Source organism: Xiphias gladius, chromosome 3, assembly GCF_016859285.1.
Source record: "Xiphias gladius isolate SHS-SW01 ecotype Sanya breed wild chromosome 3, ASM1685928v1, whole genome shotgun sequence".
Classification (NCBI taxonomy): domain Eukaryota; kingdom Metazoa; phylum Chordata; class Actinopteri; order Istiophoriformes; family Xiphiidae; genus Xiphias; species Xiphias gladius.
The window spans coordinates 9,532,230-9,557,847 of NC_053402.1; the positions used below are offsets into that span (position 1 = coordinate 9,532,230).

At 40.8% G+C, this 25,618-nt stretch overlaps 3 protein-coding genes across 3 annotated transcripts; 2 read left to right on the top strand and 1 right to left on the bottom strand.

Annotated features, from left to right (window-relative positions):
- Positions 1 to 2,007: 2,007 nt before the first annotated feature.
- c3h16orf72 (chromosome 3 C16orf72 homolog) lies at positions 2,008 to 6,832 on the top strand. The gene is made up of 5 exons (XM_040156737.1): positions 2,008 to 2,423; positions 3,553 to 3,633; positions 4,361 to 4,428; positions 4,642 to 4,852; positions 6,513 to 6,832. Exons 1-5 carry the CDS (start codon positions 2,228 to 2,230, stop codon positions 6,827 to 6,829), a joined length of 873 nt encoding a protein of 290 aa, XP_040012671.1. The 5' UTR covers positions 2,008 to 2,227; the 3' UTR covers positions 6,830 to 6,832.
- A 3,889-nt stretch (positions 6,833 to 10,721) lies between these two features.
- dctn5 (dynactin 5) lies at positions 10,722 to 15,441 on the bottom strand. The gene is made up of 6 exons (XM_040154436.1): positions 15,261 to 15,441; positions 14,998 to 15,066; positions 14,729 to 14,847; positions 13,981 to 14,092; positions 13,035 to 13,137; positions 10,722 to 12,950 (listed from the first exon to the last, which is right to left on the bottom strand). The coding sequence occupies exons 1-6, from the start codon at positions 15,306 to 15,308 to the stop codon at positions 12,853 to 12,855; spliced, it is 549 nt and encodes a 182-aa protein (XP_040010370.1). The 5' UTR covers positions 15,309 to 15,441; the 3' UTR covers positions 10,722 to 12,852.
- A 454-nt stretch (positions 15,442 to 15,895) lies between these two features.
- Positions 15,896 to 19,183, top strand: ndufab1b (NADH:ubiquinone oxidoreductase subunit AB1b). The gene is made up of 5 exons (XM_040155663.1): positions 15,896 to 16,116; positions 17,436 to 17,555; positions 17,937 to 18,024; positions 18,644 to 18,759; positions 18,881 to 19,183. Exons 1-4 carry the CDS (start codon positions 15,946 to 15,948, stop codon positions 18,733 to 18,735), a joined length of 471 nt encoding a protein of 156 aa, XP_040011597.1. The 5' UTR covers positions 15,896 to 15,945; the 3' UTR covers positions 18,736 to 18,759; positions 18,881 to 19,183.
- The last annotated feature ends 6,435 nt before the right edge of the window (positions 19,184 to 25,618 follow it).

A 25,618-nucleotide genomic window follows, 5' to 3' on the forward strand; every position in this document is an offset into this window, starting at 1 on the left:
CACCTTGACGAACAAATACCCTGTTTATAGCTAGCGTTAAGCTACCTGACACTAGGCAGCCAACGGGTAATATAGGTACAACAACAATGGAAACAAAGGCTCATTTGCAATAGTCACACACTCAACAACTTTGCCTGCGATATCCCCAGTCCGTGTGCTCCTCCGATTGTCCCTCGTCTGGGGGAGAGCGGAGGAAAAAGCTATCCATTCAAACCAGTTTCCAATACGGAATAGCACTAATGTTAATTTGGAAGTTCGCGGAGACGAGAGTTGCCACGGCCCGACATGAACCAATTTCCCCAAAGCGCCCCTAAAATGATAAAGGACAAAACGCGGCACCTCGTTGCATTTCTAGCTAACCCCCTTGTTTCTTTTGAGGAATGTGCCCGGTCATACGTTAGCCTGAGCTGTGTGGCTTTCAACCCGCTCCTCCTGTGGTTTGTGATGTGACGAGTCTGAGGTAAATCTCAAAATGGCGGTCGCGCTCTTCTCTGAAATGTCACATCCGGATGGAGATCCAAACACTGGCCCATCCCCGGGCAGGTTCACGTCCATGTTAAATGACGGGGATAAGGCGTGTGCATCTGATGCAGGATGGAATGTAATATAAGTACTGACAACAGTTATTACATGAATTGAAATTATAGGAACGACAATTCACGGCTTTGCATACTGATGAGTGTATGTTGCATTGGGGCCCCAATCAGTGATTTATTGTGGAAAAGACCGGATAAAAACATTGTCTGAATGTTGAAACAACTCCATTGGAGTATTTTACATTGTGCTACAGCATTGCAATGGGTTACTTTCTACTTTGCAGTCTAGTAGTAGTTGTGAAGTGGCTTGATAGTCTCAGCCATGGGCTGCTTTGTTGGATGTTATATAGTTGTTTACCCTAAATTATTCGATTTACCCACTACTTTGACTTGTAGGTACTTGCTTGTTTATTTGCAAATCCATGTGATTCATATTATTTTATTTATTATAGGTGTTATACAGCCTGTTCTTGTGATGCTTCTCAAGTAAGTCTGTTTACTCAAAAGTTTCCAGGGGCCGGGTTGCACTAAGTGGTGTTTTTACCAGAGACCCTGTTTTGCTGTAAAATACTGTATTAATTAAGGTTTCGTTAAATTAGGGTACTTTACAGAAAATATGCCAAAAACCGTACATAAAAACTAGGTACTAATTTAGATCAGGCACATCCAAAATTCCTGAATTATCCATCCACAAAAAATAGCCTGCAACCTTTTTGCCTATCTGAACATTTTCACATATTTCGTAGTGGAACGCGTGTGTATTTAAATATTAAATCAGTCGGTTTTGCCATTGTGTAGGACAAACGACGTCCAATGATGAATTATGCCTTAGCCGGTACATTTCTGCAGTGCTGAAACCAGACCGGCCGTGGCTGACACAGACAAGCCTTCAGATTTTGAGTAAATGGCATCATCCAGTGGATAAAAGCAGAACTACACCCGAACTTGGCGTTAGATACCGTCGAGGTTTGGTGGTGTCTGTGGTCATCTTTCATTATTAAAGCAATTTGTTAATTATCATATCAAAAACTCAACTTTTCTCAGAGGTGAGTCGTCTTATACGAGTTGAATGTGGACTTCCAGATGGTGCCGCCTAATAAGTGATATATAAGCTTACAGAAGATTATAATAATAATAATCAACTCTATATATAAACCAGTTTTCATTTACATATACACTATATATGTAAATTATTATGTTATATCATATCATATTATATTATATTATTGCTGGCTTAATTACATTTTTTATTCCTACAGAGCAGTTTTCATGCCAAAACTCTCACTCTCTTGCAAGCTTTAGTTTATGGGTAATTTTCACGGAGGTTCTTTTGTGTCAATGCTGTTACGGACATACCGGAGACCCAATCAAGATCTGAGCAAAGACCTCAAGCCTACCCTGCAGTGCTCATGTGGCCAATTATCCCTGACATCTAGAGTGATGGGCGGGATGAATCGCATAACAGGATAGTCTGCGTTGTATATATATACCGACGTCGGCAACTAGGAAAAACAGTTAGCTAAGCTTATCTTCAGAGATGGTAGTAATAGGTGGTAGGACTGTATAATAGTGCGAAATAGTAAAAACGGTAGCAATATTAATGACTTTGCTTAAATAACTCTTAAGACGGTGTCTATTTATTTATTTTTTTAAGATTAAAAGCGCATTTCCTCGAGTTTTTGGTGCGTTAAATGGAGGAGAAGAAGGAAGACGGAGACTCGGAGATACAGGAACACGGACCCGAGCACTGGTTCTCAAAATGGGAGCGGCAGTGTTTGGCCGAAGCGGAGCAGAGGGAGCCGAGCGAGGAAGAGGCTGACAACGACCAGGATAAACTGTGGCATCTTTTCCAGAACTCCGCCACTGCTGTGGCACAGTTATACAAAGGTTCGAACCAGCGGGTTCTGTTTGCTTGTTCGTCTAGCGGTACCTACATTACCACTAAGCCTTTGGCTTGTTGGTTAGCAACCTGGCCATTTACCAAGCGTCACTGTGAACTAACGTAAGCGTCAGTAATGGTAGAATGCTAACTAGCTCGTTAGCTAACTCGCTAGTCAGTCCTGGGTAACATTTACAGCTGATTTTGCAATACTAAATTTAGCTAACTTGTGCTAGCCAGTGAGAAACACAGTTATGAATTCGAATGTGGTGTTATATATCAGTGTCTATTGTTTATCAACAACAACTAGTTTGACTGATATAATTAGAGTATCTTTACTTAACATGATTACGTTTTTCTTAGTAAGCTACCCTGTTGACACCAAGTTAGACAGCAGCGAATAGCTAACGTAAGGTTAGCCAGGCTAGTTACAAAATGGCGATGGTAATAACAATCGTAGCTACGCGACATTCCCAGATGACAGTCTTGTACACTGTCAGTGTTACTGTCTGTAATACCAGTCGCGATTTGCTATTGAAATGTCCTATAAAGACATAAGTTAGCAGCACAGAAGTCAACACTTGCTTTTAAACGCCTGGTTTGTTGCTGAGTGAGCAGTTTGTTCAGTAACGCGTAGCTAGCGTTATAATCACAAAATGGCGAGGATAATATTGGTTCGATGTGGAAATATTGGTTTGTCTACAATCTGCTATGGCTGTTGTGTTCTCAGACATAGTAACTTCCTGTCCAAAGTGACAGAGCTCGACCTATTAAGTCTATCCATGTTTGGATTGTGTGTTTGACATGTCTTTGCAACTTTACTGCTGAGAGGGCAGTTAAGTTGGTGTGTCGGTGCTTTCTTGCTAAACAAGCTGCTGCAAAGCTAGCCATATAACCTTAGCGCTAGCTTACAGTTATTTTTATGCCAAACCCTGTCCCTGAAATTGTAGATGCAAGGCAAAATGGCGAATGAAAATGATCTTCACCTCAACTCCATAATCACCAGGTTGTCGTTCTTCTCAGATGTTTTATTGTCCGTTGGTCACATTAATCTTTATATCATGAGGGTGATTGCTTTTAAGTTATGGCCGCATGTCACTTATAGAAACCAACCATATTTTCCCTTTCCTCCCACAGACAGAGTATGTCATCAGCAGGGCCTTTCATTGTGGGTGCCATTTCAGAACGCTGCTACAGCAGTTACCAACCTCTACAAAGGTAACAACCACATCACTCGTCTCTCCATCCTTGTGCTCTTGAGCAGGATTTGTTGACCTGCCAAAACTACTACACATACACTTTTTTTTTTTTTTTTTTTGTGCTTCATTCCATCAATATGGACCTTGGCTGGCTATCACTGTACTTGTATACGTAGACATGTTTTTACTGACAGGCCCATCCATCAAGTGGTGAATGACCTGGTCATTATGACCCTTATCAGTTCCATATTGATGAGTCTGTCTCAGGGCTTGTAGGTTCTCGTATGCCAGTGAAAAACATGTTCATTATAAGGTTAAAAAAACAGATGATATTTTAAAAGTTAACTATCACAATGTCAGGAATTCACCAGTGAAACAGATGTGTTTTGTAGTAGTAAGAACAAAATTGGACTGGATTTGACAGTGTATCTCCCATAAAATGTGCAGAGGATTCCAAGGTAGAGTAGTGCTAGTGAGTAGTAGGTGACACCCTCTGGAAGTAACTCGCTATTGTAGAAGCTGCCAGTCGTGTTCTTTGTTTTTGTTTTGTTTTTTTGGTATGTTTGTAAAACCTACAGAATTAAATAAAATATACACATTAAAACCCATGATATTTAGTTTTCCTAATGGTTTCTGGTCTTGAACTAACACATTGTCATTGTTAAAGGTACATTATATATGTGCTTGGCTTTGTAATACATAATTAATGAGGATGATTATTTTTATTATTGTTTCCACCATCGCAGAGAGTGTGGAGGCCCATCAGAGAAGCTTTGATCGGGGCATCCAAATAGGCCACCAACGCCGTAATAAGGTGGGTTTTGTTCTCATGCTACCTTTTTGTGAGGCACATCAGTTCTCTTGTATCTGGACAAACTACACCTCCCTGTCATGTGTCTTAGACATTTAAGAACCAGACTACATTAGGTTTTCATGACGCATATTTTTTATTTTTTTAATTTTTTTTTTAAAATAAAATTAAACATTTGCTAATTGATGGATGAATCACTCTTGCATTGGATTGCAGGATATGTTGGCCTGGGTGAAAAAACGTCGGAGAACCATTCGTAGGGAGGATCTTATCAGTTTTCTGTGTGGCAAAGCACCACCACACAGGAGTAGCAGGGCAAACCCACGGCTGGCCATGGTGGCCCCTAGTCGGGCTAATTCACCAGCTGAGACAGGTTCATCTGTGGAAGCAGATCTCCAGCCCTTCAGGGAGGCCATAGCATTGCATGGTAAGAAAAGTGAAGTGCAAGCCTGGCTCAAAGCTTACACACTAGTAGTCATTCCAGACAACTAATAAGGAACTTTTTACAACACAGGAGGCAGCTACATTATTGGATAGAAAATAAGTGGTACCACTGGTCTTGTTGTCTAAGCACTGCACTATAGTATGAGTTTGTGAGAGAGTGTATATGAACAACTACGCTTGTCCTCCAGTCATCTCACACTGCCACATGTAGCTCAGAGATAAGGGTATGTTGGGTGTGTAAGTATTGGCCAATGGTGAAAGACGACCTCACTTTTTTAGTCCCTCCTGTTTTGTATGTGTTTGAGAGCAAACATCTCACTAAACCGAAAGCCAAATAGTTTTTAAATATGTAGATGCAACTATTTCTATTTGTAATTCAGTTACGCTACAGTATGTTGGTATCTCTGGTGTGCTGTCGTAGCAACTGAATAATCAGTGGTTTATCTAAAGGTCCTCCAATTTTAAAGGGGCCATTTTAGGGTGTAGCTGAGGTTAGGTTGGATTATGTTAGGCATTTGGTGGTTTAGGTTACAGAAACACAAGTTCGGCCTGTGTCAGGATGTTTCAGTGTGTCTCCTTTCTCAATTATCAGATACGTTTTGCATTTCACTAGTGATGTTTGTGTGTGTTACTGAAAAACAAAATTGATTTAGCGTTTCACATTTCTGTCAAGAACATCCTTGACTTTATCAGATTCGCAGTTTTACTCAGTGTGGTAACGCACACAAACTTTGTATTTCTAACATCTGTTGCACAAACCAGTTTTTGTGTATGTTTCATAATGTCATCACTGTGATTAAAAACCAGTGTGGCATCTGTTGGATTAAAAATGAGAAAGCTGCATCACAAATGCAGTACATACTTGATCACAAGTAGACAGCTCTGTCATTCTTACATTTGGGGGATACAAATGGTTTTGAGTGGTTTACCACAGTGTGGTTTGAAGTTGAACCTGTCACCTCCCTTATTGCGTCACATGCACAGCAGCCGTGCATGTTTTTATTGCAATGGGAGTGATTTTGTTTAGCCTAAGTTTTGGCACTCAGTGATGGCCTGTGTGTTTGTGAGATGGCTGCTTCAAATGCTGTTTTGTGGTAAACATCCTAACAATGCCTTTCTGAAGAAGCTTGTACCTTGTGACCCAACTTGTCTGAAATCCAAAATGGAGACAAATAACAGCCCAAGCAAGTGACTTTATCAAAAGATGAAGTCTTGTCAAGGAGGTGTTTATTTGCTGAGTGCTTACCTTGCCACATTTTAATAGCCCTGGTTATATCTCTGAGAGAGAGAGAGAAAATGTGACATACTATTTACATCTGTAAATTATGTCAGCGATTAATACTTACAAGCTATGTTCCCTGACATAATAAATATCTCCTCTGGGAAGATTGACGCACCATCCTACCAAACCAGAGTGCAAAACTTGCCGCCCTGAAAAGGAAATTGGTAATAGAGATTCATGGTTGCAGCTGCTACTAAACTTACTGTTGTTTAGCAGTAACTTAATGAAATACTTTTTTCCAGATAATATTTTAATCCAGGTTATCAAGCTTTTTATGAAGTACCTTGCTTATGTCTTATTTCTCCATTCCATGATTCTTTGTTTGTTGCCTATCTCTCCTCTCCATCCTGTCTTCCTCTAGGTCTAAGTGGAGCCATGGCAAGTATCAGTGTGCGCTCCGGTGCTCCAGGTTCTCCCACACATGTGAGCGGGAGCAGCAGTACTGGAGGCGGTGCCGGTGGAGGTGGTTCTTCTGGCTCGGGGCCCGTGTGCCGCAGCAGGCGTAATGGGCTTCAAGACGTCGACCTGAACACTTTCATCTCAGAGGAGATGGCACTGCATCTGGACTCTACAGGCTCAGCCTCCGCTGGAGGGGGAGGAACCAGGAAACGAAACTCCACCCAATGTAGTGATGTCATCACAGACTCCCCTACGCACAAACGCAACAGGATGATCTGATCTGCTGCTTGCCTATGTGTATGAGGGGGTGGGGGGTGGGGGGGGGGGGGGGCCTTCAAAGCCAAGGCTAGGAGAGGGGGATGGATGGGCTTATGTGGGACAGATGCACAGATGGACAGACAGACATTTCGGATGGCTAGCTGTGCAAAAGAACCCGGGCTGAAAATGAAAACGGGGGCTGAACTCTCCTTTCAGTCTAATCAGATGTTGGATGAATTATTTTCCGTGTCTCCTTTTCCAACACTATTACTACAAATCACTGCTCTGCAATCAGAACACTTTTTGAGAGTGTGTGTGTGTGAGGGAGTGTTAGAGAGACTGGGAGGTCTGGACCACATTACACACTCCTCAGACATCGCTGCCCTGGAAAGGAGACAACGAAGGAACCAAATCATTCTGGGATGCAGACAGTTCTCAAAGGGGTGAAAATGCACTGTGCTGCTTTACAAGTAAAAGCCACTTGATCCTTGACACATTTGTGCCCTTCCCTCCCTTAACCTCACTCATCCTCACCCACCACCTTAATAAGGAAGTGAGGGCCATTATCAAATCGTCTCACTCAGTGAATCGAGTTGCTCGCCAAATGTTGGACCCAGCTCTGTCAGAGACTCACCTCTGCATCAAACAACCCACCTCTTCTTTCTGTTACTTCATCATTGCAGCTCCTATTTGACTTTGCCTGTCTGTCAGTGGTGGAGCTAAATTGCCTCAGTGGCATCATCCTGCCTCATCTGCTGATGGTAACCAGTGACATTTCTCTGGTTACGGGGCTGACGGCATATAACTACCAATAGCAGGCTATTGATGTCTGGACATTTAGACCATATTCTCTGCTTTAGCAGTGGTTTGATTTGGTTAAGCCAATTGCCCCTTTTAAACCACCAGTGTTAAAATTCTTGGTTTGTTTGCAGCAATGATAGCCAAGTTAATTTTGCATTCTTCTCGACCTTTTTTTTTTTTGTGCGTTTTAGGATAATGGAAAGGAAAAAATTCTTTGTATACAGCTTCTCAGACAACCCGTTGACTGACTCTGACACCCTCTTTCCCCTTGACACTATACTTATTACAAAAGCAGCTGCTGTTTTATGTGATCGTGTGATTATTCTGATGAGTTGCAATAAGGATTTTTGCACTTAGCTTTCACTTCCAACTCATGCAAACAAATCGGCTCTTCCATTGTATCGCAGTTGTAGCCTTGTCCAGCCCTAAACAGGCCCACTTGTGTTCAGTCCACACATTACTTACCTGTTGGTGCTTAGAAAAAGTAAACACTTGATGACTAGAAAACTCTTCAAAAGTGTGAGTGATCAAGTTGTGGGTCACTTCTGCCCCAAGACTGGAGCTAAACTTGTATTCAGAGACTCAAGAGTCCTTCCCTGTCAAACATAATTTAACTTATTGGAAGGTAATCGGTGTTTTAAAGAAAGCATAAATCACAGAAATGTTCTTACAAAGGTAGCTCTTCCCAAAGAACCCACCAAACATGCCAACCAGTACACACAAGTCACTGGACGATTGGGCTACAGGATTGGTTGTTGGGGAAACTGCTTTTTGTATAAGGGGTGCGTGCATTAATAAGATGTGAATGGGTTTTTTTTTTTTTTTTTTTTTTTTAAACTTGGTACAGGATGATGCAACTCGGGGCTTGTTTCATTCTTGAAATGGTTGTCACCTGCCATCCTTCTGTAAGGGAGCAGAGTCGGAGACAGTGATATCACATGAGTCAGAAATGTGGGTATACTTACAAATTTGTAAAGTAATATGAACTGGTAATGGACTTTTTTTTTTTTTTTGGGGGGGGGCCTTATTTTTGAATATTAACGAAAGATAATTGGAGTTAAAACTAAAGTTGTTTGTGAGCATAGCACACTCAATTGTTGAAATATGCTTTCATTTAGCATAGGAAGCTAAAAAAGTGTAAATAATTAACTAGACAAATCAACATTTTTTTATCAAACCAAATATGGATATTTCCAGTGATGCCCTGTCGCAGTAGTGACACAGTGAGTTGTCAGTGAGCTGACTGGGGTGTAAAACTCAACTTTATGCCTGTAAATACCCGCTGTGGCTGACTCGTGAGATGTCAGTGTTTCCTTCTTTTTCCCAATTTTTGTTGACTTCTTCGCTCCACTTCACCTTTTTATAACCTGGAAAGTAGATTTTCTTTAGTTGTATAAAGCATGCCAGTTTTTTAACTTCTGTTACATTTTGGTCACAGAATTTTTTTTTTTTTTTTTTTTTTCTTCTTCTTCTTCTTCTCTTTTCTTCCTTTTGCATATAGGTTGGCTTTTATATTCATACATGATCGCTGGCTAGTCAATGAAAGAAAAGAACCAGGTTGAGATTTGTCAATTCTGTCAAAATGAAGAGCTCTGCGTTTAAGAGTTTGTTCTTGCATATGAGTGGAAAAAACTGAATGAGACTGAAAATGTAAACTTCATATTGGAAAAGTGAGATTTGATTTGTCTAGAGGGCTTCTGATTACTGTGAAGGAAGGTTGCATCTTTTGCAAAAAAAACAAAAACAAAAAAAAAAACAAAAAACCATACAATGTCATTAAGTTCTGGGTAACCTCAGCTATCACAGGTCTAGTGAATAATGTAACATAGGAAGGATCCATATTTCTTGAATAGGAACCTTTACCCTAAAAGAGTCCACTGAGTTTTAGTCTCTGGGACTCAACCTTGCAGAGTCCTCCATGGCAGAATACAGTGTTGGGTGGCTGACAAGTGGATTGGAGCGGGAGTGAATCCCAAGGACTGACCTCACTGCCTGTCCACATGCTCTTCATTAAATCAGAGGAATGAATTTTGAATATTTCACTTGTTTTCTTTCTCCAGACACTTTACTCACGTCATTGGCATTGGTAGCATTACTGACTGAAACCAAATTGTGCGATTAGCCACAAATTAGTAGTTCTAACCTCCCAGTGTTTCTGTTGCACAACAACATGTCAGTTTAAAGGGAAGATGAGAAGTGTCTGCTGACAGGAAAAATAAAGAAAAATTCAGACTAAGAAAGGACAGCTTTTCCAAAGGCTTGACTAAAGAGTTGGCTAAGAGCAAGGTGGTGCTCTCTTTCCAAGCCCACTGTTCAACCTGCAGTGTTGACCCCCACTGATTAGCCCGGTTATAATAGAGGGGGCACTTTGTGTTTTTCTTTTCTTCCCCTGAGCCAGTCACAGGCCTTCATCCACATTGTTACAAGAGGCTGACTCATGCCACGTGTCTCTGGAGCCAACACTATTATTAGCTGTTCCTTGATACTCATTTGTTTAAAACGTAATAAATGGCTAATCTATATACTTAACATTTAATTGTTGGTATGATATATGTGGTTCACAATGTAAAAGAAATAAAACCATTGAGTTGCAATTGGATGGACTATGTTTAATTAAAAAAAAATAAAATTTTACGAGTTTTGTTTTATTTGGTTGCTTTTAAAAATTGGATTTGCTTAACATTTTATCCATAAGGGTTCCTTTTTTTTAACCTGCCGTACAAGGGCATCTCATCTGTCAACTTGCACCACTTGAACTTTTGGAAATGAAAAAGGGCAAGTCCCATTTTTCTAGAGTGGATCAGTTGAAGGTAATTGAACCAACGAAAATGTAAGAGAAACGTGGATTTTCTTTTTCACACCTCACTGTGTTTGCAGTTTTATTTTGTACATTCAACTCGCACCACAGGTTTCCCCCTACAGACTAGACCAATCTGGCTGGATTTGTGGATATTGGTGACATTCATAATTTGCAATTTTAGTGTATTTTATTCAATTGTTTGTTCAAAGGAGGTCAAGACACTAAAAATGAACATATTTCACAAGAGAATGCAGAAGCAAGAAAAATCAAAGTGACTATTTAGTTTTTTTTTTTTGTTTTTTTTTTAAAAGAAGCTTTCGGTATTTAATAAACAGAAATATGCCAACCATCTCATTGGTTTTCCCTGCACAGACCATTGAGCTAATTGATATTTAAGGTGAGTGAAATCAAATAAGAGTCATGCATTTGAAATACCGTGAAGCAGGTCTGTTATTGTTTCTGTCCTCCTATTGCCCTCAAGGCACAGAGTCAGTTTGTGGTGACTCCGTTTCTGGACTGAGCTATTGAAGGTCAACAGAAATGACCTGAAAAGATTAGGGTCAACATTTCTCTAAGAAGCTCTGCTACAGGACACTAGATGGTGCCAGAGGACAGCATTAGAACGATTTTTTTCTCAATGTAAAGTGTCTGATGAAGAAATGTAGAAAGACAAGCCTACACAAGTTTGTTATCCTGTTCCCATACCGTAGTGTAACCTCAGTCCTGAGTCTGTCAAGTTCTTTCTGTCTCTGAGCCTTTCTACTGTCTTAAAGGTACCCAGGGAAGGTAGCAGTGGTATGGAGTCTTTTTATGAGCAGGTCCCCATTCTGTTTGTCTCGTGGGGGACACTCATGCACATGGGTAGCTCGATAAGGTTTCACACAATTCAACTTGTAAACAAGGATGTAAATGAGGTCAGATTCAAACTTTTGAAAAATCACCTTTGCAGATGTTTCATGTGAAAGGAAATGCATTTAACACATTTGTTAGACCTCTAGGATAAACACAATGTGCTCTGGAGAGCAAGACTGAACATATACACAGCTTTTGTTTGTTTATGAGAAAACTCCACAGGGCACCTTTAAAAGTGCTAGCTACTAGCTTACAAGGGCTCTATGGAATCTTCTTGTACACAAACAAAATGTTTACATTCAGTCTTCTTACCACAACGCACTGTGTGTAACCTTGAAGGCTTCAGGAGTAGAATGTATTTCCTTCCTGGTAAAACATCCATAAATGCTGACTCAACTTTGTGTAAATACACATTTCAGAAAAAAAAACAAAACAAAACATGGACCCCCTTAAACACTGCTCCAGAGCACTCCTAGTGGTCAATACTCCACAGGGTACCTTTTAGATTCCAAAGAGTCCAGCTCATACCACTCAGATTTTCAAGCATTTATATTTATTTATTTGCGTCACTATTTAGCATGTTGGCTCTGGCTATTGTAGGCTCACAGAAAATGACAGAGGTAAAGCAAAGAGGGCCATCCTGCAACCATAAAACATTCAAATCAATGCTGTAGTTGATTTGATTGTTTGAAACATACTGAAATAAAATTCCACACTACATTAAAGAAGTTTTATGATAAATTACATAAGCCAGTAAAGGAGAGAGCAAACAAGCACATGGTCTTCAACATCAAAAATAAAATGAGAGACTAAAACAACTTCTTCACTGAGTGCACTGCTCTGTTGCCCAAATGAAGGGTGGATGTGATAAATGCACATGTACAGCCAACATCCTCAAACACAACTTTTGTTGCTACTGTTTTGGTCCATGGATGATGTACAGTATCTCACAAGCTGTGTTCCCACGTTCTTCAAACACCTCCACCTTTCACCTTCTTTCCTTTCATAGCTCTTCCACCTCCTCATCTTCACCTACTGCTGCTGCCAAAGAGCAACAACGACCTACAAAGGGGCTTCATTCTTTCTCTAGGTCTCTGTGACTATCAGGAGCCATGTAGAGGACCTTGAGTTTTTCCACAGCACAGGAAAAAGTATCTAAGACCACGTAACCCTACTTCATTAGAAGATCAAAGCTTTCATAAGAAACAGAAATACATTAAGGAGATTTATCTCAGACTAGCTGGGGTGGTAAACGTGAGCACATGCTGTGGGCAGTTTGGTGACAACACCTTAGAGGATCTCCCGATTTAAAAGACTTTTCAAGACTCTCACTGCAGTCTGGAGCTGTAAACATATAAAAATGCCTTCCGCAGCTATATCAGATTCCACTAATAACTCAAAAACCAGGATCAAATAAGGACTCTAAATAGGAATAATTGTTTTTTTTTTGTTGCAAGAGAAACTCAAGGCCTCTGGGAGAAAAAGGATAAAAGGTGAGCTCTCAGAGTCCACTTCAGTCTGACATTCAGGACCCTGACCTGAAACTGGCTGGAAAGGGTGTGGACCTTGCTGAAGTTTCTGAGGGTGGTTCTCAGATCTGGCTGAGGGGCAGGAACTTCTGGTAGTAGCTCTTGGTTACATCAATCATTAGGTCCTGTGTGCACTCTGGGAGCTCTCCTGAAAACAGACCTGAGAGAGACAGAGACGAACACAGGTAAAGACATGATAGATACACAGAAGGGTCAGGAGTGGTGTGGGTGTTGCATGGCTTACCTGGGCATCCAGAGAAGACAGTGAAAGGCGGCACCACCGTCTCAGGAGGAAGCACAGTGTTGTCTAAGATCTTACAGCAGTCCTTGAGCACACAGCGGCGACCCTGGACACACAAAACAACAACAAAATACAGGCAAAAGCAAATTAACAATCATCCGCCAGTGAATCAAACGCTTTCACTGACTCCAGGTGAGTTATCTGCTGTATTTTTATTTCAGCTGTTTATAGCAGGCACAAGGCTGTCAAAACATCAGCTAATAAAATAATGTCTATGCTGCTTATCTGCCACTGTAAATTGCTCCTGCCTTTTTTGCTTAACACGTTAAAGTCTTGTGTAGACAGTCGCCTATTAAGGTTTGAGTGTTTGGGCTCCAGCAACATCTCATGGGCACTTGCCTGTTTTTTTATTTTATGTTTTTAAATATCCTAAACAATCAACCAGTAAAATGAAAACCAATATATTGTTTTAAACTGAAAATAATCAATTTTTATCTCCTAGAAACCAAAATCAAGACATATGATTGTGCACAATACACACAGTTCTCTGTCTATATAACCATTTTAAATTCAGATGTTCCCCATTTAGCACTGTAATTTTGCATTAAACTGTGGAATGTTGCAAAAGAATTGCTAATTAAATGTAATCTGTTACTACTGGGGCAAGGCTGCAACTCAGCTGCGGTTACATTAAAAAATAATTAGTAATTAATGTGTTTCATTTCATATTCCAACCCCGGTCTGTGCTTTGGTCTGCTCAAAGCAGTCTGCCAGCAGTTTGCTGCTGTGTTCAGTTCATCTGAACATGACTATCATGTGACTGTTTCACCATAGGCAAGAGGAGACACTACTGCTGTTTATGTCCTCTCTCAATGGCTCCGTCTCTCTCAGCATGGTTTCCATTTTCTGTCTATCAGCTCGGATGTGTGTGTGCTTTTATCCCACTCACTATGACACAGTTCTTGCCTATGTGGACATAGGAACCGATCTGTGCTGCGTTGACCACACAGTCCTCCTCGATGAAGACGTGGTCTCCGATGTGTAGCGGGAAGAACGCCACTCTACAAGGAAACAGGGAGAGAGAAGAAAGAGATGAAGTTTAAGTCTTTGTTTAATGGACAAACAGCAACCAGAAACTGGGCACACCAAATGTGCACAAACAGCCCGGTGGTAAGAATATTTGGAATACAATATTCTGCCATATACCAGCCACATTACAACTCAAAGCTGAAACAATTAGTTGATTCATTGATAAGATGACTGACAAAAAATGAATCCGCCATAATATATATAGTGTGGTTTACATTGAAATAGCGATGCTTACAAGTGAAAATCATTTGGGATTTGATTATGGTAATATAATTACAGAATATATAGGTATCTTGCTGGTATTAAATGCTTCAGCATTATAATTAAGTGACTTTTCTGGATATATTTGACCATTATACATTGCATCCCATGCATGCAGTGGATGTCTCTGCCTGCATGTCCATTTATCTCCAGATTATTATTACATCGTCAGTGACTATATCAACTGTTCAAATACCGTAAGCAAGTAACATCATAATCAAGACACATCAGTCATACCCGCATGAGGTTAAATAATGTGGAAAATAATACAGCATTTGGTGCTGTCAATTTGACACAGCTCCAGTCCGAATGTTTGGAATATTTGCTGTGAGCGGAAGATACTTTACCCTTTGCTGAACTTTTTGAAAGGTGGTCGAATAACACTCCGGCTCTTCACGACACAGTGTCTGCCAACCCTGACATTAGCCAGGTCTCCTCTGATGATGCAGTCATTCATGACAATAGTCTGGAGGAGAGACCAGACACAACAACACACACAAGAGTCCAGCTATATCACAAGCCTAACGGAATACACTGATAATAACATATTTACAACAAAAGAAAATTGGATAATTTACTGCCAGACAGGTGTATTTTTGTGTTTTTCTTTCCATACTTTGCCATTGAGGACGATATTTTGACTCCCACACAGCACTGACTGTCTGCTCACTTTATTGCCAGAAGCCTGAAATGAACCAAAATAAATGATTAATATTTGTGTAAAAAAATGTTTCTATTTCTATTTTCTGTCTAAAATGAGCAAAAATGATGTTTTCAGTTATCCAACGCCCAACGCCCCGTTCAGCTTCAGCTACCAGTTAGCCAAATAGCAAGCGGTTAGCTAGCTAGCTAACAACGACTAAATATCAAATATATTACCGTCTCAATGTACTCCGCTTTGTTGTACAGTATTTCAGACAACTCCATGGCTTGGAATTTGGTAAAAATATTTGAGCCAGTGATGATTATTCGATAAAAATATCTAACGCATCTATCTGTTTTTGCTCCTTTCTGTGCTGACAGCCGACAGTGATGGATGGAGTCTCAGACTATATGAGAAGAGTACAAAATCATTGATGTATTTCGTTGAACCTAACAAATTAAACTCCATAGATATTTATTATATTGAAGTTGTATATTGTCAAGTGTTATATAAATATAACATTATAAAATACTGAATTATTTTGCTCTTTCAAGTCGTTTAGCCGAAGTCCTTATATATTATATCTTATTACGTCTCTGATTTAGCTGGGTAATTATTAAACGACTAATCCGTAAAATTATTCTGTGCTCGAATTGTTCTCCCTGAGGTGAATCCAAGCTCCTCAGCATATTTATATTTTACCTTTTATCAAGATTAAGATCAAGATTATCAAGATTTTCTGTTATATATTTTTTGATTGTATGTTTAGTAAGTTACACCGTGGAATCGACAAATAAAATAAAAATATCCAGAATAAAGACAGAGCTTGTGTTATGCGCATGCGCATGCGTACCGCGGAGCCCTTGACCCCGTTTCTTCTTCGCCTTGCACGCTGGGAGTAACCAGTCACTTTTCTCCGTCATGGCGGCCCGTGTCCTGCAGCAGTGTGTCCGCTCGCTCGCCCGGCCCTCGCTGAGGCTGTGCTCCGGCAACTTGGCTGTCAGAGCCGCTGCCGCACCGGCAGTAGCCATTCACCGACCTCTTTCCTTCGCCGCAGACAGCCAGAGGACGCGGTGGCTCGGGCAGAGCCGGGTGAGTCCCCGGTAACATTGAACCGTCGCGGCCTAGCGTTCGCTTCTGTGACCTACCGACGCCTTTCAAAACTGTCAGCCTACACTTGCCTGCTAAAGCTCATGGTGGCATGCAGGCCGTTTTTAAATAACACCAGTGAAAATTTGCCAATGGTAAATCCTCTCCGAAATCCCACATCTCGTCTTTTTGCTTACACAACAGCCATGTTTTGCTTGTGGGCTAGCTAGCTAGTTAGCAAAGTTGGTGAGTCCATTGACACACGTTTGGGTTATTTCTCCCCCGTCACCTACAGTCTACAGCCATTTGGATGCCCAAGCTTAACCTAAGCGCCTTCAAACACACTTGACTCTTGCTAAGCAATAGCTAATGATATTCTGTCAGCTAAGCGTGATGCTTAAATTATAAAATATCTAAGCATCATGCAGAGGTGTTATTCTATCGTGCATGATGTTAGTTTAAATATGGTTGTTGGGTGTGGGAAGCATGATAACACAGAGGATTTTTTTTTAAGAATCGAATTTTTAGAAGTCATGCGACACATTTCGTCAGAAATGAACCATAACAACAGCAGAAAAACAACCACTCACCCAACGAGAGTCATAAACTCCATATCCACCCTACAGACACAAACGCGCACCATATCTTAAAAACCTGAGAAAAAAAGCAGCGTTTTCAGTTTGCTTTGATTTGGACACAGTTGTGATCTTATATTAGCTACAATACAGAGAGGCGCCAGCTGTTTATCTCAGTGGTTTTGTCTTTAAACAGCATTAGTAAAATGCAAAGAGTTGGTTCTGCATTGCACTGGGAGTTATGAAAATGTAGTGAGCTGGAGCATTCCAATTTCTGTCTGTGCAGCCCTGCAAAAGAGCGTTACAGTAGTCTAACCTGGTTGAGACTATGCACACAATAAAGACACGAATACAATACTATTAAAAAAAACTAAATAAAAGCAAATTGCTTTGCAAAATCCTTAAAATGTATATCTATTATAAACAATAGTGGGTGTCCAAGTGTTGCAATTTATTGCAAAGTGGCATTTTTCCATCTGTTGCTACACTGATTATTTGTCCATCCCGTGTGCTTGACGTCTCCTCCCAACTCTCCTGCATGATTAGAAATGTGTGTAACACACACTCTTGTGGCGAAGCCCGTTTACAGTTTGTGCTTGCAACAGTTTGACCTACAGTCGGGAAGTGCGCGCAAACATCTTCAGGCTAATTTGTGGGCTGAATGATCACAACCTCTTTGCCTTCTGTGCCTCTTCCCACCGTCTTCACCAGTGTCCCTGACACGCTCTTCTGCTCCCTCCTCCTCAGGTCTCCTCGGTGAGCGTCCCGTGTCGACAGTACGGAGACCTGCCCCCCCTCACCCTAGAGACCATCAAAGACCGCGTCATGTATGTGCTCAAGCTCTACGACAAGATCAACCCCGAGAAGGTGAGCGTGAACGCTGATTAGCCCCAAACTGTTGACTTTTAGCTCATAGAAGGAATGAATGGTTAAGGTGGAAGTGTGAAAGATGGATGAGTCTTCTCTGTGACTCAACAGCTTACATGTGGTAGTGTTTTTGTTTCCAAAAGTGAAGGAAATCCGTTTAATTCTTTGAATTATTTCCAATAATGGATTTATTTACAATTATACTTTAAACTGGAGGTGACCCGAAAAAACAAGTGTCCAAATCACTCAATTTTTTTTCTCCTGGACCTGCCTAAACAGTGATTAACAGCACGTGATAGGCTGATAAAGTCAAAGCTGCTCAGTATTTGAGATTACGAAAGAAGACCTTTGTAATGACGGTGTTCCATTTCTGCTTCACAGCTGCAGACATCCTCCCACTTCATGAAAGACTTGGGTCTGGACAGCTTGGACCAGGTGGAGATCATCATGGCCATGGAGGATGAGTTTGGTGAGTGTATTGACGGCATGCCAACCTGCTTGTGTAGCAGCTGGTCCGTCAGGATTGCTGGGCGAAAAAATAACAAATTGAGGGTCACGCCATACCATGTCACTGACCGACTTTCTCATTCGGAAATACAGATTCTGGCACAAACATGAAAGTTTTGTTTGTTTATTTGTTTATTTATTTATTTATTTATTTATTACTGCATGTTTTTGTCAGCCCAAATTTAACTGAGGGACTCATCAGGACAGTCTTTCTTTAGCTACAACTGCGTGAAGGGGGCTTCTCTTCTGTGTGTGCACTTTAGTTTTCTGATCACACACACATGGTTTTCATTTAACAACATGCTGACTACAGCAGTGCAAAACAACTTCAGTGTCAGTTGGTAAATTAATAGTTTTATGAAAAATATTGTCAATTTATATTCCAAGCATACGTAGAAATACTCATTATATACTATACTATACTATTAGATTACATAGTTTTCATGCAGACGCAGAGCTTCTGTGCATACCAGCAGCCAGCAGCTGATGTTGACGGTCTTTCTGGTGCATTCAAGTCTTTTAACAATAAATGTCGGAGGCAGTGTTTACAGGATCTTTCATTCAGCGTGTGTCTTCATCAGGTTTTGAGATCCCAGATGCAGAAGCAGAGAAGTTGATGACTCCTGAGGAGATCGTACAGTACATTGCAGACAAGAAGGACGTTTATGAATAATCTGTTCAATAGCTCACTACAGAGGCAAGTCACTCTTTCAGCCCTGTTTATTTTTTTTTTCCGTCACATCACACGCATTCTCTCTGATGGTCTGTCATTTGTTCCTGCGCAATAATTTCTTAGTATACATTTTTCTCTCTTACAGAGAGGTTGACCTCAGCATAACTCTCACAGGAAGTACATGTGAAGCAGATGGGCGCCAGAACATTTTCCACTTCCTCCCCTGTCAGCTCTTCTGTCTATTACGGCATTGTTGGCTTCAGCTGCCGCGTCTTGTGTTAAACTGTATTTAAATGAAGATGTGCTTTGGGAGCTTGGAGATGAAATAAAATGTTAAACAAGGTTACATCAGTTTTATTTTATTTTTTTTTCACCACACTTCAGCTCCACCCTGTGGTTCCAGTGTATAATTTGTATGTAATGGATCAATAAAGACACATGCTGTATAGCTTTGTGTGTCACAACTGTGATATTTGAAATTTAACACACTGTATTATTTAACTGTCAGGTGACAATCTAATGTCAAAAAGCCACATTCATAGAATTAAAAAACATCAGTTTGACTTTTTTTAACCATTTTGTTTGAATCTGTCTTGGTGAATTCTTGTAATCTGAACTAAACTGCACTGCTCAGAAACATTAAAGGAACCAGAGTATTGCATCAAGTCGATTAAACTTCTGGGATATTGTTCTGCTCAGTTAAGTAGCAGAGGGGGTTGTTAATCAGTTTCAGCTGCTTTGGTGTTAATGACATTAACAACAGGGGCACTAGAGGGGCAACAATGACACGACCCCCAAAACAGGAACGGTTTTCCAGGTGGAGAACTGTTCCTGTTTTTTTTTCCTGACTGTTTTTCACTAGTTTTTCATTTGGCAAGGGGTCAGTGTCACTACTGGTAGAAGGAGGCGATACCTGGACCACACAGAGGTTGCACAGGCAGTCCAACTCCAGGATGGCACATCAAGCCGTGCCATTGCCAGAAGGTTTGCTTTGTCTCCCAGCACAGTCTCAAGAGCATGGAGGAGAATCCAGGAGACAGGCGGTTACCCTAGGAGAGCTGGACAGGGCCGTTGAAGGTCCTTAACCCAGTATCATATTTGCTCCTTTGTGCAAGGAGGAACAGGATGAGCACTGCCAGAGCACTGCCAGAGCCCTACAAAATGACCTCCAGCAGGCCACTGGTGTGAATATCTCTGACCAAACAATCAGAAACAGACTTCATGAGGGTGGGCTGAGGGCCCGACGTCCTCTAGTGGGCCCTGTGCTCACTGCCCGGCTGGATTGGCATTTGCTATAGAACACCAGAATTGGCAGGTCCGCCACTGGCGCCCTGTGCTTTTCACAGATGAGAGCAGGTTCACCCTGAGCACATGTGACAGACGGCAGAGGAGAAAATGAGGAAACATTACGTTGCCTTTATTCTAGTGAACAAATGATTTAAATGGTTCAAAACTTTTACAGATTTGACTCCCTCTTAAAGAGTTACCAACAACCAGATGAGGAGAAATAGACTCCAGGACGTGACCACTGAGTCATTGTTAGTCTTTTATTGAGGGTTGTACCCAAGTTATACAGCTTTGTATGCTGGCTGCAGGAGCCAGAGGGTTACAAACAGTAATCAGTATACGAGTACAGCCAACAGAAGACCTACTACCTACTACTCTACACCTTAGCACAGATTCTCTTAAGAGCACTAAAATCCAGAAAAATAGGGAGAAAAAAAATACAGAACAAACCAAGCAACAAAGGAAGGAGAATAAAGATTAAATGAAACCAAACAGACAGACAGCATCAGAGGAGACATTCATTATTAGAGCACACTGGAGTTGGTTTTCTATACCTTGTTATATCAGGCGACTTCGTTTTTGTCAATTTTTATACCCATACAAATAAAGATTGTCCTTCAAAAAGTGCAGTTTCCCCCGAAGTTTAAGATAAAATCCTTTGATGACCCAAGGAAGACTTTTGAAAATAAAAAGGTACTTCCTTTTTTGTTTGTAAGAGAGGAAGACTTCCTCTCGTTGATTATAGACACTACGTTAATATTCTATATTCTATATATATTATATATATATATATATATATTATATATATTATATATATATATATATATAAATAATAGTTTCAACAGTCTCCCAAAGCAATGTGCATAATAGGTTTACAGGTGATCCAACTACACACTGTGGATTGATAGAATCTCTATAAAAAACATTGTAGTTGTGTAAAATTTGCAATTTCACTGGCCTCACTCCCCTCGGCTTTTCGAGGAGACAATGAGCTGTGAAAATAAAGAAATGGACTTTGCAAATCTTAACCTGTCCTCCTCTCCTGCTACAACTGGCCCGACGGTTGCTAGGTAATAAAGGTTTTTTCAGTTCGTATTATTATTAGTAGTAGTACTAGTAGTACGATTCAACGATGGCACAACATGTTTGAGGAATATTATTGGGAATCCCATCTCAGCTGTGTTTTTTTTTCTTTTTTTTTTTTTTTTTTTTTTTAAGTTTTTTGGGATTTTCTTGTTTTTATTTAAAGAAAGCAAAAAACCCAAGGTGGACATGGAAGCCTGGGTTCTACACTCCACTGCATAGTCTCTGAGCGACACCCACTCCCTCCCCTCTGAACTGTACCCACCCCCCACCCAGATATCCCACCCGCCCACCCACATCTTTGTGCTGGTTAGACTAAAGCTTTTCAGGGTTTGTTTGTGTGTATTCATACTAAATGTAAAATGACAAAAAAAAAAAGACAGCAGATTCTCACAGTTTTTGTGTTTTTCTTTTTTTTTGTGTCAAAAAAATAGCCTTATAGCGCTTTTGATCGACAGTAGGAGCCATTGGGTGTGTGTTATGATTTAATATAGCATTTGCTCACAGGATAGTTAAGTCAAGAGAAAAACAAAGTCACATTATTTTTCTTAAATATTAAAAAGTAGTAGAGTATCACCAGCCAGCTTCCCTCCTCTTTCCTTCCTTCCTTCTTTCTTTCTTTCCTCCCCTCATCTGGCCCTGTTGGGAAGCTGCTTGGCAGCCCTGGGGATTGTACATTGCTCATGGTGGTTTTCACTTACTGAAAAGGTTTTCCTCACATCATCCTTTTGCAAATGACATTTTTTCTTCAAGCATTTAACATTGTCCAGCTTTTTTTTAAATACACATACACACAGATACACAACAACCGGAAAAAAAAAAAAAAAAAAAAAAAAAATTATCAATCCCTTTCCTTCCCTCTCACCCTCCCTCCTCAATTTGGCATGATACTGTATTCGAACATACTCACACATGGTTTCTGTATGAGACTGGGTTTTTACTCTTCCCACACACACACACACACACACACACACACACACACACACACACACACACACACACACACACAGAGAGTCTAACAGTAAATTGGACGAGACAGAAACAGCAAGATTAAGCTGGAAATCAAAACAGTAACATCAACATCAATGAGAGGCGTTTTACAGACACTGCTTGTCCCTTCTCTAACAGCAGAGCAACGCTGCCTCCTGAGCTGCTGATCAGGGGTCAGTTTTTGTCCCACTAATGGTTAAGGTAAGGATACTGAGGAGGGACAAAACTTCTCCCAGATCAGCGCTAGGAGAGAAGCACTACCAAAATCAGAATGAACGAAGTGTAAAATAATTTCAACAAGAGTGGAAAGGGAATATAGACTATTTAGAGTTCACTTGCCCCAGGCCTCCTGTCAGTTTTGCGTTTCCTCTCCTGTAGTTAAGCTTAGGAGTTGGAGAGGGAGACCTGATCCTGGATAAGCCAGCAAAGAGGCCATTGCAACCCTATGTCCCTGAAAAGCCAGGAAGAACCAGCCAATCACAAGTCACATCCCCTTGCCTGAGTCACTACGGGCCAACAAGATAACTCGCCCCGTTTCACTCAGCCTCAAGATGCAAGCATCTCCACAGCAACAGCCACCGTCGATCACCATGACAACCACGCATGGTCCGAACAGTAGCTGAATACTTATTCAAACCCAATGAGGAGTGGTTGCTTTTTTCATTTTTCTGCATCGTGGTTCCATGTTTGAGGCTGATCCAGTGCCAAAGAAGGCAGATCGAGGCTCAGGCTGTTTAGACTTTTTAAACCGTTTTCAGCTACATTCTGGCTCAGTTCAGGCGGCGTGGCGAAGTCACCGCTCTGACCGGCCGGCCCAGTGAACAGGGAGAGGTAAACCTGGAGAGGGGGACAACACCCCACTCCCTCGTCTCTTGCTCCCTCACTGGGACAAACAAAGCACCATCTTCTATAATCACAGCGCACAGACACACACAGGCAAACACACAAACTTCCACTTCAGTTTGAGAACATTTAGACACACGCACACACACTCCCTACCCTGTCACAATACTTTCACAGATGCACCTTCTCCCTCAGACAGACCTGAAAATCCAAACTACACCGCCATTGTCTGTCTAACCGGCCTTTCCTCCAGTCCACCCAAGTGCAAAATCCAAGTCTCCTCAGTTCAAATTTGTCAAATTAAGTTACCTCAAAAACACATGACAAACATGTTCAGATGTTCCACTTGATAACGTTTTTTAAACAAGACAAAAACATATACAAATAAGAGATACATAGTTTAAGCAAAAAGATCTGGAATTAAGTAAACTAATCTTCTGTATGATTGAATTATTTGGTAGAGAGCAGTTCAATACTGGCACACACCACTGTCAAGTCTGGCTAATACTCAAGGTTCTGTGTCACTACATATGCTTTGAAGTTGTTAAATATTCACAGCTAAACTTAAAAACACAACTAAAGCCAACATTTCTAGTACTTCTGAAATAAAAAGCAATTTTGGAGGGGGAAAACAAACACACACACACACACACACACACACACACACACACACACACACACATACATAACAGGCTTGACACAGAATAATTATACAATGAAGAAAAGAAATTAAGGTCCATGGCTTCGCTAATGCTGACTTCTCGTTCACGCACTCTCTGAAGCTTTTGTTTTTCCCCGAAAAATTGTGCATCCTAGTAACTCAACAATCACTGGTAGATAGGTAATTCTATTATTCTCACGTGTATTTTTGTTGACAAACACCACTGGTGGATTTACATTCACGCTGTTCGCACACACAACCACGACTCCCTCCCTCAACCCAACCCCTTTCCCTCCAGCGGTAGAACTCACATCTGCCAATACAGAGCATCCTAACACACACACACACACACACACACACACACAGACACACACACACACACTCACACGATTCATCAGGTCAGGAACTTCAGATGCGTACCCCCCCATCCCCCCAGGAAACAAACAAACAAAAAACAAAAACAAAACAAAAAAACAAAAACTGAACAACAATACAATCATATTCTATTTGTAAACAGGTAGAAGCCACTTGACTTGCTGTTGCATCTTCGGACACAATTAGGATCAAGGCAATGAAATGTGGACGACTTTTGCACTGTTAAAATATTATCTTCAACCAAAACAAGATTTTTAAAGTTTTTCTTCTTTCCTTTTTTCAAAACACCATTTGTGGCAATGAGAGCAATTAAAAAAAAAAAAATAATAAAGCAAGTAATATTTCGCATTTTGTTGTACTTAATGAAACATTTAAAACATTTTTGAGACACGGGCAAAAAAAAAAAAAAAAAAAAAAAAAAAAAAAAAACGCCTCTCAGTAGGCCATGTGAGAGGCTACAGTATGCATAGATACAGATTCGCCTTTCTCTTGGTTTTTAAGTCCGACAAGACAACATTTTCCACTGACAGTCACACACTCGCACAATAAACACTCCCCACTTTTGATTTTTTACATCAGTGAAGTGGAGGAGTGGAGGAAGAGGAGGAGAGAGGGAGCGTTGGGTTTTCTACAGCCCGTCCTCCACCCCCCCCCCACCCATTAGCCCCCCCCCCCAAAGACAGCATATCGAAAGCAGTGTGTTGAGCTTCTCCAGCTTAAAGCAGTTATTTGGCAGAGAAAAAAAAAATTACAGACCTATACATTGTTTTCAGTGCTAGAAGTTGGATTTTCCTTTCCTACAAGGAGTAGTAGTTTTTTTTTTAATTCAACTACAAGGGGGGGAAAACTGGCTTGATTTCCTGAGAACCATTGCTGGTTATTTAGCAGACAAAGAGGAATAGTTCAAATAACCAACGCCATGGCCAAAAACACTGATCCGAATTCCCAGAGTTACAAAGCATCATCTTCATCCTCAGTAAGAGTTTAAATTTTTTGTTGTTTTTCTCTTTGTTTTATAAATTTTTTAAAGTTTTTTTTTTTAAATAATTTTGAATTTTTTTTGTGTATTTTATTATTTTATTCCATCTTCTCTTTAAAATGAAGAATGAACACACGTTCCGCCTCCGAAGTCTTGTAAACAAGAGGTTGCAGTGTGGCACCTCCAAAACATTGAAAGCCTATTCTGAAAGTGCTGTTCCCCCCCTGCCCATTAGGGGGCTAGTGGGAGGGCTTGCTAGATAGCCCCCGCCCCTATATTAGGGTGGGCGGGGCTTGCTAGTCCCAGCTGCGGCTACAGTCCTTTGCACTGCAGAGCTCAACGTTCTTTAGTTTTAAAACAAAATTGGTGCAATACTTTTTAATGTCACTTTAACTATCACCAGATAATCCTCCTAAGTCAGCTTTTATTCTTCTTTAACTATCTGTTGATCTTGAACTCCACGACAACGCAGTAAGGTAGGCGTGCCAAGGCAGAGAGGAGCGCACACATACTCATTCACACACGCAATCATACACACAAAGTACTTCCACACACGTGCGCGTGCACACGCATACACACATACGGTAAGGACCTCAATGAGTAAACAGCTACACTGGAAAAACTGGCTGCTCCCTCTATATTGCAGATTATATATACTGAGAAAA

Bases quoted from the DNA above. Each gene is read 5' to 3' on its own strand.
- dctn5 (XM_040154436.1), bottom strand. From the start codon at position 15,308: ATGGAGTTGTCTGAAATACTGTACAACAAAGCGGAGTACATTGAGACG. The intron at 14,093-14,728 runs GTAAAGTATCTT...GTTTCCTTGTAG, and splicing joins TTCAAAAAGTTCAGCAAAGG to AGTGGCGTTCTTCCCGCTAC. The intron at 13,138-13,980 runs GTGAGTGGGATA...TTGTGTGTCCAG, and splicing joins TAGGCAAGAACTGTGTCATA to GGTCGCCGCTGTGTGCTCAA.
- ndufab1b (XM_040155663.1), top strand. From the start codon at position 15,946: ATGGCGGCCCGTGTCCTGCAGCAGTGTGTCCGCTCGCTCGCCCGGCCC. The intron at 17,556-17,936 runs GTGAGCGTGAAC...TCTGCTTCACAG, and splicing joins ACAAGATCAACCCCGAGAAG to CTGCAGACATCCTCCCACTT. The intron at 18,025-18,643 runs GTGAGTGTATTG...TGTCTTCATCAG, and splicing joins GGCCATGGAGGATGAGTTTG to GTTTTGAGATCCCAGATGCA.
- c3h16orf72 (XM_040156737.1), top strand. From the start codon at position 2,228: ATGGAGGAGAAGAAGGAAGACGGAGACTCGGAGATACAGGAACACGGA. The intron at 3,634-4,360 runs GTAACAACCACA...CCACCATCGCAG, and splicing joins AGTTACCAACCTCTACAAAG to AGAGTGTGGAGGCCCATCAG. The intron at 4,429-4,641 runs GTGGGTTTTGTT...ATTGGATTGCAG, and splicing joins GCCACCAACGCCGTAATAAG to GATATGTTGGCCTGGGTGAA.